At 38.9% G+C, this 15,099-nt stretch overlaps 1 protein-coding gene across 2 annotated transcripts in view; it reads left to right on the top strand.

Annotated features, from left to right (window-relative positions):
* The window catches only part of WDR43 (WD repeat domain 43), a 52,831-nt gene that overhangs the window by 24,827 nt on the left and 12,905 nt on the right, over positions 1 to 15,099 (top strand). For both annotated transcript variants that reach the window (XM_019642593.1, XM_019641813.1), the window contains exons 4-11: positions 1,455 to 1,575; positions 2,342 to 2,481; positions 7,436 to 7,538; positions 8,089 to 8,153; positions 10,033 to 10,204; positions 11,578 to 11,664; positions 12,568 to 12,699; positions 14,257 to 14,388. In XM_019642593.1, coding sequence (XP_019498138.1) covers positions 1,513 to 1,575; positions 2,342 to 2,481; positions 7,436 to 7,538; positions 8,089 to 8,153; positions 10,033 to 10,204; positions 11,578 to 11,664; positions 12,568 to 12,699; positions 14,257 to 14,388 — 894 coding nt within the window. In that variant the 5' untranslated portion in view covers positions 1,455 to 1,512. The remainder of the gene's footprint in view (positions 1 to 1,454; positions 1,576 to 2,341; positions 2,482 to 7,435; positions 7,539 to 8,088; positions 8,154 to 10,032; positions 10,205 to 11,577; positions 11,665 to 12,567; positions 12,700 to 14,256; positions 14,389 to 15,099) is intronic.

The raw sequence follows: 15,099 nt of genomic DNA, 5'->3' as shown, positions 1-15,099 counted from the left end.
TCCTTTTGTTCTTCAGTCTAGTTGTGGAGGACGTCGCTTCACTGGCTCATGTTGGTGTTATCATTGCGCTCTTCCTGGGTGAGGCAGATCGGTCGCCAGCCACTGGACGGCCACTCACGGAGGCTCTCGCTGGCTGTCGGCCGCTCTCGCTGGCTGTCGGCCGCTCACGCCGGCTGCCAGCCACCCACGGTAGCTCATGGCAGCCCACTGTAGTCCCTCTGCTGCCCCTCTCCAGCCTACGCCTTCGCCGGCAACTCATGGCAGCCTCGCTCCAGGTCGAGCTGTTGTTCATCATCATAGCTGTAGAGGGCGCAGTGTCACTGGTCCTCATGTGGGATCTGAACCGGGGCTCGGCTGGTCAGATCTGGCGTCCCAAGCTAGCTCTTAACCAATGCACCACTCGGCTGGCCCGGCCCTATGGTTAAACATCTTAAGATGCCAGTTTATTTTATTAAAGTGAACAGCTAAGCTCCTTATTGCCTCTAACAGCATTAAAGTGTGCAACAAACTGCAAAGGCTCATGCTGCTAATCATATCTACACCTAATTTATTTTACCCTATCAGATGGGGTTCATCTGTGTGGATTGGGATGAAATAACCTTTTTTGGAATGTAGGGTGAGGACTCACTTATGTTATTAGGTAAATGAAAAGCCAGCCTTCCAGAGCACGTAGGAACCCTGGTGGGGATAGGATGAAGTTGCAGAGGTCCAGCCATCATGGTAGTTTGCTGGGCATTAACAAAATGCACCTTATGGGTCACAGTGTACACAACTACCCATTTTACATTCTACAACTGTTACCATTTCCTGGTACCTCTTGAGAATCTTTCCTATCAAGGAGGGTTTACCTTAGTGATTCCTCCAAGATTAGTTACCTGACACAAGTTTTTAGGGAATGCAATTTGGCATGGGACTGTAGGTTGTATTTTTCTTTTATTTTTTTTTAAGATTTTATTGGGGAATTGGGGAAGGGGAACAGTGTTGGGGAATTGAGGAAGGGGAACAACCAAGTTGTTGTCCTACAGTCTTAGTTGTGGAGGGCACAGCTAACTCAGCTCCAAGTCCAGTCACCCTCTGGCTGCCTGTAGGAAGCTCAGGGCAGGTCAGCTCAAGGTGCCATGTTCAATCTTAGTTGCGGGTGGGTGTAGCCCACCATCCCATGCGGGAGTCAGACGGGAAGCCTTGTTGTTAGGAGCACGTGCTCTCACCAGCTGAGTCATCCTGCCACCTGTTGGCAGCTCAGCAGCAGCTCAGCTCGGGCGCAGCTCGCTGGCCCATGCGGGAATTGAACCGGCAACCCTGTTGCTCAGAGCTCACACTCTTAACCAACTGAGCCACTCAGCTGGCCTCAGATTGTATTTTTAATGCCTGATTTGGTTTTTGTTATTTTTTTCGCTCTGAACAAAGTTTTGTCCCTGTTCATTCAGATATTATTGTTTCTCTTCACAATACAGCAAATGGAAAGGCGACAATAGCAGTGTCAGTTCCCTGTGTATCAGTCCAGATGGAAAGATGTTGCTTTCAGCTGGCCGAACAATCAAACTATGGTTTTTGGAGACCAAAGAAGTCTACAGAGTGAGTGAATCAAATTAGTTGTAAGCATAATAGTCATCTAGAGTACGTATGAAACAGGGCAGAAGTCTGAGCCATAGAATATTGTTTTCAGGATACAGATTCTTTATTTTCAAGCATATCAGATAGAAATAATAGACAAAAGTTAGCCTCAAATCTGGTTTGTTGTTAAATATTAAATAGGTTAGACATGTCTACTTCATATGCATTGAAAAAATGAATAGAACAAGTAAGTGGAATTTGAATTAAAAATCCTTGGTGCTATGCAGTGATTATAGTGATTTTGATTTCTAGCTTACATCCAGCATTTGGTCCACTTATTTAACTGGAGATTTAGTATTAGTTTTTGAGTGTGCTCGGGGTTACTGATCTTTTGGTGCTGTGATGATGCCTTAAAATTGTGGTTTCGACTCACTGAGAGTAAAATGAAGACCTACAATTCCTTGGCTGTGTCTGAGCACCCAGTCACCCCTTTAAAAATGGATAGAATTAAGTGAATATTTAACTCAAAAAATAGAAGAAACAAAGATTTTGGGGTAGGGTCACCAGAGTTGGAAGGAACATCTGAATTTTCAGTATTTTCAGATGGAATTTTTAATAAGAAGAATATAGCACAAATAACCTTAGTTGTTGAGAATTAAATTTGTTGCCTTTAGTCTGGAGCTCTGATTTCAGATATGTCTCAAATATATCTTATACATACAGACTCATAATTTTGTTACTGTTTTGTATTCCTCCTCTCCTAATGTGATATAACTTTTTTTTTTAGCACTTCACAGGACATGCAACTCCGGTTTCCTCACTTAGGTTCACTACTATCAGACCTCCTAATGAGAGCCAACCCTTTGATGGAATTACAGGTCTCTATTTCTTATCTGGAGCAGTGCATGACCGGTTACTTAATGTCTGGTACGTAATCTTGGATTTGGGAGATAACTTTGCCTTGAAAGAATCTGTCATGGATTATGTGGTTAATATAAATGATGATTATGAGACTTGCTTTATTGTATTTAATGTTAGATTAAGATCGACTTGTAATGAAGAATTGAACCTACCTTAAAAAGCGTGTATATCAGAAAAATTTCAGAGCATTACCGAATAGAACCTCATCCTTTTCTTGTTTAGAGTGGGCTGAATATTTTTGCGACTGGGCAATGTAAAAATAACCTTTTAAAAAAATTTCGGGAACATCTTTGATATTGTTCAAATAGATGACTACTGGGTTAGTGTATTCTATTTACTTATGATGGTTTACAGAAGACATTAATTTCCTTGGCTGTGTCTGAGGATTCCTAGCAGCATTCATTTGTGGGGTTTTTTTTGTTTGTTTCTGTTTTTTGGCAATAGTTGCTTTTACTAATTCCGTTTGAAACTACTTTTAAAAGTAAAAATTAATTTGGTATTAAAGGGTCATCAAACAGTTTTTGAATTTAAAAAATATAAGATTTCTTGGATTTTATGACTTCTTTTTAAAACCTGTTAATGAACAAAATAAGTAGAGATTTAAAAAGTAGAAGTAGTTTCTCATCTTAATAGTCAGTTGTTGAGCATTCTCTTGACCATATAAACTGAATTTATACCACATCATACTCAGATATATGTGGGACTCATGAAAATATGTATTCCTTAAAGTAGTTGTGTGCGGAAAGGTTCATGAGGCCACATGTAGACCTCTGTTCACCTTCAAACCATCAGTTAAGCTGTAGTTTTAATTATGCCTCTCATAATGTGATTGCATTGGTTTTTTTTTTTTTTTTAAGATTTTTATTGGGGAATTGGGGGATGGGAACAGCGCTGGGGAATTGGGGGAAGGGGAACAGACAAGTTGCTGTCCTTTTGTTCTTCAGTCTAATTATGGAGGACGTTGCTTCACTGGACCAAGTTGGCACAATCATTGTGTTCTTCCCGAGCGAGGCAGATCAGTCGCCGGCTTCTGGATGGCCGCTCACTGCGGCTGCTGGCTACACATGGTAGCCCATGGCAACCCACTGCAGCAGGGGCTGCAGCCTATGCCATCACTTGTGACTCACGGCAGGCCAGCTCCAGGTTGAGCTGTTGTTCAGCATCTTAGCTGTGGAGAGCAGTGCCCCTGGCCCTCATATGTGGGATCGGAACCTGGGCCTTCTGGCGTCCCAAGCCAGCTCTTAATCGACGCGCCACTCGGCTGGCCCTGCATTGGTTTTTTATTCTGTGTCTGATATTTGAAGAGCACCTATTGGGATGATTTCTTTTAATTGTAGAGGGGATAACACTTACATAAGAAATTAGGAATGCCAAGAAGCTAAAATGGACCACCCGAGTCTTCCATTAGCAAGGGGCTTCAGCCTTAATGCTTCACCTCTTGGGCTCCCTAGACCTAGAAGTTTCCAGCTACAAAATTTCTTCTATAAAAGAGAAGGTGATTTCTGTTGTCTTAAGATTCTGAAAATAGTATGTGAATACCTGGAAGCTTCCTAGTAACAGAGGAGTAAACTTAAAAAACAAAAACTCATATTGAAAGGCTGCCCAAAAAGGCCATTTATGAAAATTTTGTGTTCTGGTAGATGAGCCAAGGCTAAGGTTCCCTGTTAATTACCACGGAAAGACATATTTCTGTAAAGAAGTAACATTTTTTGAAGGCTTTTTGCTGCTGCTGAAGATTTAAAGAAACACTTTTATATTACTATAGGGAGACAATACTATCTGCTGTTGATGGGCTAAGATAGCAGTTTTTTTATATATAGTGGTCTGATGGCAGTGATTTTGAACATGTATAAATGACTTCAAGTTAAAACGAATCTTGTTTTATTAGGAATTTATTGTGCATGAAATATTTAGAATTTGTCACATTAACTCAGTTTTTTTCTAGACAAAAATATTGAAAGATTGTCTACTGATCAAGGCATAAAGTTTCATTAGTTGATAAAAAGAAACTGATTATGAGTTGTTTTTTTGTAAATCATGTTTTTTCTCTATTAGTCTTTATTTTTTTATTTGCATAGATTAAAAAAACTTTATTGAAGTATAAATGACACAACAAACTGCACGTATTCAAAGCATACAATTTGATAAATTTTGATAAATGCATACATCCATGAAAACCACCATCAAGACAATGGTCACGTGCATTGCTCCCAAGAGTGTCCCGTGTTTCTTTGTAATCCCCCTCCCCACCCCCATCTCCAAGTTTGTTGACATGTTTGGGACAAATAAGTTGTTGTGGACATTTGAGTACGAGTCTTTGTATGAACATATGATTGATTTCTCTTGGGTAAATAAGTAAGAGTGCAATAGCTGGATCATATGATTAGGAGTCTATTTAACTTTTTAAGAAATTGCCAAATTTTTTCAAAGTGGGTGTACCACTTTACATTCCCACCAGCTGTATATAAGAGTGCTAATTCCTTCACATCCTCAACAACACTTGATATGGTCATTTAATTGTAGCCATTCTAATAGGTGTGTAGTGGTATCTCAGTGCGGTTTTAATTTGCATTTTCCTAGCTGTTTTTTAATTTGTTTTTTGTTGTTGTTTTTTTGGGGGGTTTTTTTTTTTGTTTTTTTTTTTAGCTGAGCCATCCTGCCACCTGTTGGCAGCTCAGCGGCTGCGCAGCTCGGGCTGGACTCGAACCGCTGTTGCTCAGAGCTCAAACTCTTGAGCGAGCTCTTAACCAACTGAGCCACTTGGCCGGCCCCTGCATTTTCCTAGCTGTTGATGTTGAGAGTCTTTCACGTGCTTGTTTGCTATCTGGGTACATTCTTTGATGAAGTGTAGGTTCATATATTTTGGCCTATTTTTTATTAAGTTGTTTTCTTATTGAGTTTTGAGAGTTCTGTGTATATTCTGAGTATAAATCCATTATCAGGTGTATGCTTTGCAAATGTTTTCTCCAAGTTTATGGTTTTTAATTTTGATGAAGTCCAGATTATGTTTAGGAATCTTTGTTTAACCCAAGGTCACAAAGGTTTTGTCCTGGAAGTTTTAGGTCTTAGATTGGGTTCTAGGATCTGTTTTGAGTTAATATGTGTATATGGTGTAAAGAATGGATTAATGTTCATGTTTTTGCATTATGGACATCCAGTGGGCCCAGTAGCACGTGTTGAAAAGACTGTCTCCAGTGAATTGGTTTTGCATATATACATGTATATACACATACAGTCTATTCTCATTATTCACTTTAGTTATGTTTTATAGAGTTCTCATGAGCACTGACTTAGTGATACTGAACTAGTGCTTCTCAAGGAAATACAGGGTTAGGTTTCTGCAAGCCTCTGGTTACAACATTTTTGTCATCCAGTCAATACATGACCTTGTTTATGTGTTTAAAGATGTCTTAGTTTATACACACAGGCAAACCTTGTTTTTTTTTTTTTTTTTTTTTTTAAAGATTTTATTGGGGAATCCGGGAAGGGGAACAGACAAGTTGCTATCCTTTTGTTCTTCAGTCTAGTTGTGGAGGGAGTCACTTCACTGGCCCATGTTGGTATTATCACTGTGCTCTTCCCGGGTGAAGCAGTCGCTCGCTGGCCATTGGACGGCCGCTCATGGCGGCTCACGGCAGCTCACCCCAGCTGCTGGCAAGCCACACCGCAGCCTACGTCATTGCCGGCAACTCATGGCAGCCCAGCTCCAGGTTGAGCTGTTGTTCACCATCTTAGCTGTAGAGGGCGCAGCGCCACTGGCCCTCATGTGGGATCCAAACCGGGGCCTGCTGCTCAGAGCTGGCGTCCCAAGCTAGCTCTTAACCAACGCGCCACTCGGCCGGCCCAAGCATACCTTGTTTTATTGTGCTTCGCTTTAGTGTGCTTCCCAGATGTTAGGGTTTTACAAATTGAAACCTCCATCAGCAAAAAGATTACGAGCTATTTTATTTCTGTAATTGCTTTATTGTGGTGGTCTGGAAGCGAACCTGCAGTGCCTTTGAGGTATGCCTGTATGTGTTGTTGGTTGACTCATGTCAGAACTGAGTTAATGTAACAAACATTTTCTCCATAATGCCTACCACAGCCTTTTTGCTCTTAGGAACACTAGTTAGCACTTCAGTACTACTCTTGGGGGCCATTTGAAACAGTGAAATCAACAAAAAGCATAAAAGCAAAAAACATGGTACTAAATAGACCACAAAAAGAATACTTATAGTATGAAAGTGGAAATAAGGCAGAGCATCCATAGCCTGTTTAACTTCAGGTTGAAAAACTCATATTTTTCGCTACTCTGTTAAACACCATGAAAGCTCCACAAATACTGATTTTGGGGTTTACAAATAAATTTTCGCAAGTAGGTAAATTCTCAAAGAAGGAATTAACAAATAATGAACATTGTGTGTATGTGTGTGTGGGGGGGAGTGTGCGTGTAAATATCTTGTTTTGGACTCTTCTCAGTATTGGTGTGATGTTAAATCTCCTGAAATTAATCTAAAGATTCAGTGCAAACTTAGTCAAAATCCCAGCAGACTCTTATAGAAATTGACAATCTGATTTTAAAATTCAAGTGGAAATGCAAAGGACATAGATAGCCAAACTAAATTTGAAAAAAAATAAAAGTTGGAGAACTCATATTGTTTGATTTTAAGACTTGTAAAGCTACAAGTGGTATTGGCATCAAAGTAGACAAATAGATTAATGGAAAAGAATAGAGAATGTTACTCATTGTTTAAATCTGCAACAAATGCATTAATGCTTTCTCTTTTCCCATGCAACCATGTTATATGGTAGTGATACAAGTGCTTCTCTTATTTTGATCTTTGGTCACCTTATTTAATAGCTTTCAAATGATGGAAAAACTATTAGGAATCTAATGTTGTGACTCCCTTTTGGTGTTTGCCTTTTTTTTTTTTTTTTTTTAAATCTGTCTTGCTGTGTAATCATTGGTTTTGTTATCTAGGCAGGTCCGGTCAGAAAACAAAGAAAAGAATGCAGTGATGTCTTTCACAGTTACAGATGAACCTGTCTATATTGACTTGACTTTGTCAGAAAACAAAGAAGAGGTAAATGGCTCAATTTTTGAGAATTTGTTTTTGGATTTCACAAATAATATTTTTTAAATGGGGATTTTGATGATTTAGTGATTTGGGAAAGAGAGGACATGGGGGAGGAAAAACGAAATATAATAAAAATCTCCTTAGACTTTTGGAATTAACCGTTAGGTGACTGTGGTTGAGCTCTGAGGGGAAGGGACAGGACACAGTGGCATTTTCAGCGATCCTGGCCTACCAGTGTGCCCAGTTGTCAGCCTCTGCACTTGATAGTGACTTCACTCATCTCACTTCCAGGCTGCATTCTCCTTGGCTGTATTATTTTCTTGGCCTAAACTTTTATTTATACGCTTGATAACACCAACTCGAATTGTTATTTTGAAGGCAGTAATTATTTTTAAATGCAACAATTGTGCATCCTTCCTGTTCTCACTTTTCTTGGTTGCTTAAAGGGTTGGGGAGGACAATTGAAGTTACATAAGTGTATTGTGAAAGTAATTATCCATTAGAGTAGACTGAAGTATATTACTCATTAGAGTAATCAGTTACATTTTCCTTTTAGCCTGTCAAGTTAGCTGTTGTTTGCAGAGATGGTCAAGTTCATCTTTTTGAACACATATTAAATGGGTAAGTAAGAAGTTTCTCAAGTCAGAAATTTATTTTCTTCCCTGGCTTGTCTTTATACTTCCACCTCAATATTCTTTGCATTATATTACATCTCAGTAAATGTTGGTAGTTTTAACGATAAATTTTAAAAGAAAGTGGTTCATTTGGGGAGTTTTCCTTGTGAACTTTGGTGAAGCCTTAATTTCTAATTTTGATGGTGCTCCTTGCCGCACGTATATTGATCATATGTGTGAAGCTTGGCAATGTGCGAGTGTTTTGGTGGACAGAGGGGCGTGTTGCTGGTAGGATGCGTAGTAGTCATAGACCAGGGGTCAGTAAAATAAGGGCTGGAGGCCAACTGTCTGACCCTTTATAGACAGTTTGTCAACCCTTGCCATATATGTATGTATATGTATATATACACACAGACACACACTATAAACATGTTCCGAGACTCAGTCATGTGCACAATTATGTTAAACTTTAAAATAGTTGCAACTTTTTATTGTTAGTTGGTATCTTTCCTTTATAATCCTAGCTTAGTAATTTATTTAAATGTAAGCTAATTGCGAAAGCGGTATACACTTACTTTAAAGCATTCAGGATGCATCGTCCCAAGTCCCCCTCCACTGAGTTCTTTCTGTTCCCTAGAGGTAACTGTTAACCTTTTGGTGTGTAACACTTCATATGCCTTTATTTACATCGTCATATGGGTGCATGGAATGGAGAATTGAGGGCCCAGAAGTAGTGGGCCATGGTGAGGACTTGGGCATTTCTTGGGCAATAGTAAGTCATTGAGGATTTTAAGCAGCGGATTGATGGGATTTGGCCTAAGTTTTAAGACATTGAGTTTTAAGTTATTCTGTCTGATGTGTTGAGAATAGACTACAGAGGAGTAAAGGCCAAAGCAGAGGCCAAAAATCCTGGAAGAGATGATTTTAGAGTCAGAATACTAGGAGAGGTGAGTTGGAAAGACAGAGATGGTAGGGTGCTTATAATTGAGGTTGTGGAGGGTGTGCGCTTATTGGTGATAAGACATCTGTGGCATGCGCAATACGTGGCCCACTGAAAGACGGGGTTGTTGGGGGCAGGAAGGTTAAGGAACTGAGAGGATGGTGTCAGAAGGATCATCAATCGGCAGCTGGATATGGAAACCACTAAGAAAGGAATTCCTCAGGAGTAGTGTTGGGCAGAATGACACCGAGCAACTAAAATCTTTTAAGAAATGCGGGGGAGTGACCCAGGCATTGGATGACGGCAGGGGAAGGGTAGCTGGTATCTGGTGACAACAGTTTCAAAGGTTTTAGAGGTGAAGGAGGGAGAGAGACTGTTTGCCTGGAAGTGTTAAGGAACACATTAAATCATATCCAAGGCCCTTGGCACAAAGGGTGTTGGGGGGAAACATCTGCAACTTGGGAGGGCTGCCACGATGAGCCAGCATAGAGCAAGAACGCGAAGAGAGCCCTTAGAGAAGAAATTGAGGATATAGTTTTGTTGATTATATTTTGCTGGTAATTTTGCTCCTGGAGCTATGTTGCAGAAGTCATGGTGAGGCTTGGGAGTTGGGCACAATTAGAGATGGGGCTGATTGGAATAGGGCATGTACAAAGCCATTTGGGGCTGAAGCCCAGCGTGGTGAGAGAGCCCTTGGGCTCTCTCGTGGGGGTGATGAAGTGGGACAGAAGGGCAGATGGGGCTGAAGGCAGAGTTTGGTGGTGAGGTCTTAAGTGTTGCTGGGGGTGGGGAGAGATGAAATCGCGACTAGTGCTCTGGGGTCCCTGGGCGCTCCTGATGGTAGAGTGGAAGCCAGAGGAGGGTCGCGTTTCATGCCAACTTCAAAAAATTAGTATATGAGATATTGCTATTTCAAATTTTCTAATTTAATTTTTTTCTTTTTTAGATACTGCAAAAAGCCTTTGACTTCAAACTGCACAATTCAGATAGTGACACCTGGGAAAGGCAAGAAATCAGCACCAAAACCCATCCCTATTCTAGCAGCTGGTTTTTGCTCAGACAAAATGTCCTTGTTGCTTGTATATGGCAATTGGTTTCAGCCCACCATTGAGCGAGTGGTACGTAGATGATGCTCTGGAGTAAACAATATAGCATCAACATGTCCATGGAAAAGGAAGATTTTAAAGTGATACATTGGTCTGCTTATTGGAATACTTAAAAAGAAGTCACATATGTTCCCTGAAGAACGTTTTTCACTTGGTGGTTTATTTTAGTTTATGAGAACTCTATAATTTATTTAAACCAGTATGTCCAAAATATTTTTATGCTTAGTCAATATAAAACATTATTTGAGATGCTTGATTCCCACGCCTCTATTTGAAATCTGGTGTGTATTTTTCACTTATAAGCACGTCTCAGTTTGGACTAGCCACATGCAAAGTGCTCAGTAGCCACATGTTCCTAGTGGCTGCCTTTTTGGTCAGCACAGGTATGGGTGAATTTTGCCCAGTTTCCCAAAAGATAAATCTTAATAAAATACCCTTAGTAATAGCACCCATGAAATTTCTAAGTGAAAATGTAATGGGCAGGTGCAGTGATTTAAGTTTTTGATTACAGAAGTTTCTTAGGAAACTTTTGGTGAGTTACTATGAACATGGCCAATAGGCGATTTCTTAAGCCTGCATTTATAATACGTTTATTCAGTAAGGCCCTCAGAGGCTATGAGCGGAATATTACATACCCAAGCGAGCTCTTGTTGAGTTTATTTAAAAACACTTTTTACTTTTTAAAAATTTAATACCTAGATTTAGTTTAATAAAAAGAAAAAAGTGCTGAGCTATAAAAATGTCCCCTTGCCATGCGTGGGCCCCCATAATCCAGATTGCAGTCATTGTTTCCCCTTTGTTCTGTGTCCTTCCAGATATGGATTCACTATATGGGCCCAGAGAATTACATGGTAACGGAAAGCTGCACGGGTATTGCTGCATCTGCTTTCCCCACTGTGTAGTAGTACCGTATCGGGACATAGAGACCCACCTTAGTTATAGCGTTTTCATCAGTGGTGCTATTTTTTATTTTTGACTTGCTTGTGGTGGAAAGGTTAGCGGTAGGACATTTTAGGGTAGGACCATTCTTTTTTAGCATAATATAATTCTTTACAGGGGTGATGAACAGATATGTTTTCTTTAAAACCTGTTACATTTAAAAAATCTGTTAATCTTTTAAAACGATACATGTGAAAAACTTGAGCAGTTCATAAATGAACAAAGTAGACGTGCCTGGTATCTTCAGAGTTAACCATTTTCCTGAGTGCCATCGGTCTGAGTAGTTATCAGTCTCAGTGGCTACCGGTTTTGTATGAAAATCTTTCACATGGTTCTGTATTTCTATAAAAATGTACAAGTAGGCATTTGTTTTTATTATTATTCCCTGGTTTTTTGCTTGACATTCTCTTCTCTCCCCCATCTCCCCTTTAAAATTATATTCCCAGGCTTTAAATTCCAAAGAACCTCATATGTGTTTAGTAAGAGATATTTCAAACTGCTGGGCTCCAAAAGTAGAAACGGCTGTAACAAAGGTGAGTGCATTACATACTGGAAGTTGAGAAAAGAGAGATTTGAGTGAATTGAATCGTTGTGTAATATTATGATTAGATTCTTTATTTTAATATCCTCTTTGTGATTTAAACAGATTTTGTGGGATTAAGTTAGATCAAGATTATAAGACTATTCATTTCTGTGCCCTTGATTTGTTGAATGAATGAGTGAATCAATGACTAGAAGTTCAAGACCTTAGATTTAGTTCTTCCTGTCCCCCCATGCATGATTATTGAATAAATATCAAATTTATCAAATTATTTTTTCAATCTCAGTACTTAAAGGGGCATAACTTTGTTGTGAGGAATGCTATATTTCAGAGTGTAATAAAACCTAAAGCCATGATGGGGCTGAAATTTAATACCGTATATAAAAGCCTTGTCATTTTGCTTTATATTGAATATAATGTGGCGTCTACAGATAGGTAGCATATGTATGGCAGTTTAATGAGCAGAGGAAAGCCAAGACATGTTATGATGACATCCATATGGTTTCGCTTCTGGCTGAGTTTCAGAGATGACACCTTTCTCTTGGCTGGCTGAACATTTCTGGCAAAGATTGATTACTGGGGATGGCCGTAAAAATGTAAAACATCGCTCTTTAACCTTTTTTAAGTCAGCGTGTCCTTGTATAATCTGCAGATTTTGTTTTCCTGCATTTTATTCTTATGTGGTATTGAATGCTTTAAACTATGATCTTTCAGATTATAATTTAAAAACTTATTTGCCAACATTCAGTTAAGATTTATCCTTAATTTATATCATTAAGTTATATTACGTTTTCCAGTAGAAAAACCTTATAAAAGTTGTTAGTTTTCTCAGTGGGGATATAGTACGGACTAAGGCATAGTTTACTGTCACACTCCTGCTGTTCCTGTTTGACAGGTGAGAACACCAGTGATGAATTCGGAAGCAAAAGTTTTGGTGCCTGGGATACCTGGTCATCATGCAGCTATCAAGCCTGCTCCTCCACAAACTGAGAAAGTAGAGAGCAAGAGAAAATTAGGGGAAAATGAGGTATTACAATCACTGACCATTTTTAAGTTTGAAATTTAACATTACTTGGGAGATTCTAACAAACATTGGATAGAGCCAAAGTTGAAACTTGAGAAACGTAACTGAGATTGCTGCTTTTACCCTCTGTCATCTCCAGCAGTGTAGGTTCCGACACTCCAGATTGGGACCTTTGTAAGACTTACAAAATCAGTAATTGGCTTATTTACAAAGCCACTGTTAACGGAGAAAACAGAAGTCTTATTAACTAGCGAGGGTACTGTTCTGGCCACTTGTTAATAGTTAGCTGGATAACATTATGGGGTAGACTAAGCTAGGACTTGCCATGATGATTTTCATTGGGTTTCGCATGTTGCTGAGTTCCAATGATGCCTCTTCTCTTGGCTGTCTGAGCAGTCCTGGCTGGTATAGTGCTAACTGGTTTTTCAAGGTGGCTGTCATTATGACTTCTTAAAGTGTGTATGAATTTCATCTTTTCTCAGCCCCCAGACTCTCCTGTGGTTACTGTACTTGTCCATGTAGCGTCCTCTTTTTCATCTTCCATTCATATGTGTCACTGTAGTCTAAGTAATCTAGAATTTTAATTGTTTTATTGTTAGGGAAAGATTGTTGTTTGTCTACCTGGGTGGGGGGTTGGGAATAACACTGCTGTTCATAAAAACTACTCAATAATGTGATATCTGTATTTAAAAATAATGTGCCAACTTTCTTTAGCTTGGCCTAGATCCAGCTCCTTAATTTCCTCCTGCTTTTCTTTTGTTTTTCATAAGTTAAGATGACACAAACATATCTGCTTTGGTAGTCACAGAACATTATATTTTGAATTAGTTACCAAATGGCTGGCAGAACATGGTTGTTAGACTATACAGTTGAGTTTTTGTAGAACAAATTGTGTCATGTTTATTTATCTTAAATTTTAGATATTTTCAAGGACACTTGCTTGTAGTATAGCATTTTTTAGAAAATAAATCACCATTAATTAAAATTTATTGGGGTGACAATGGTTAGTAAAGTTATATAGGTTTCACGTGTACAATTCTGTAATACATCATCTATATATCACATTGTGTGTTCACTACCCAGAGTCAGTTAGGAGGACATTTTATAAATCAGAAACATAACTTGTCTTTATGTTCTTTTGATAATATTTGTTTCCTTTTGCAGATCTAAGGTTGATAGCAAGGAATAGTTATAGAAGGGAAAGCTTCTGTGAAAATAAGTTTTTTTCATGTGCTTTAGTAATCAGATGCCACATCCTTGCCATTTTGAATTTTCAGATAGAGGGATTTTAATTAATTACATTTTCAAATCTGGTTTCCTTGGCAGTTGTTTTTTTCACTAGAATCTGGAAACTTGGGTTACAGATATTACACTTGCTCCAACAGTGGCTTTATGGTATGAGATTCTGTTGCAATGAGAAAGCATATTTGTATTTTTCAGGGTTGAGGTGTGAATCAGTCAGTGCTTTTCGTCTCCTGAGACATAACCAAAGAGTAATTTGACCAAAACTACTTTAGGCCTTGTCTGGTTTAACACTAACAGACCATTTTTCTTCTATAGCTTAGCATTGAAGAACGCCTGGGAGCACTGGATATAGATACAAAAAAAGAAAAGGATGACCTTCCACAGACAAACAGCTTTCCAGTTCTTCTTGCACAGGGTTTAGAAAGTAATGATTTCGAAATGCTGAATGTAAGTATTACAGCAGTTTTTAAATGAATTAAGATGGTTAATTTTTCTTAGAAGTTGGTTGACAATAGCACATTCACAGAGTGAATAGTCATATTATGTAGCCATTTTGAATTTGATGTTTTGTGAGTTTAGTCAAATGTATATCATTTGGTGGCATTATACAGACAGTCACCAACCTACAGAGGGATTGTATTGAATATTTTGAACCTGGAATGCATTTTCTCATAGAAATATTGCTCAGAATTGTTATTAGGTTCTTAGGCTTTAGTTCACAAAAGCCTTTATAAACATAGTGTACCCGAATTACAATACTCAGCATTCTAGATCACAATTTATATTTTTTTCTGTAGGAAAATGCGTTCCTGAGTTTTTACTCTGGATTCCAGAAACTTATTTCCCCCTGGCCGTGAGAGGGGGCGGTGAGGTGGAACCTTGGCAATGGGTAGGAGGTTTGGGGGGGAAATCTAAGAGGGTTGGGGGTTATGTTGTGACGTATTTAAAAGTACTAGAAATTTGTATAAAGGGAGGCATTTATGATTTCCGTGTTTGTAAGTTGGTGACTGCTTGTATGAAGTTACTTAATTCAGTCCTCTTAAATTCCAGAATTTGACAGTTGTCTGTACAGAAAATTCAAGTGTAAAAAATTGGGTTTTAAGTACTGCCTAATTAGCTTAAAGCAATTTACATTTGCAAAGTGCATTATTCTTAGTG

The sequence above is a fragment of the Hipposideros armiger genome, unplaced genomic scaffold, assembly GCF_001890085.2.
Source record: "Hipposideros armiger isolate ML-2016 unplaced genomic scaffold, ASM189008v1 scaffold_0, whole genome shotgun sequence".
Lineage (NCBI taxonomy): Eukaryota > Metazoa > Chordata > Mammalia > Chiroptera > Hipposideridae > Hipposideros > Hipposideros armiger.
This window is presented reverse-complemented; position numbering and strand designations above follow the sequence as displayed.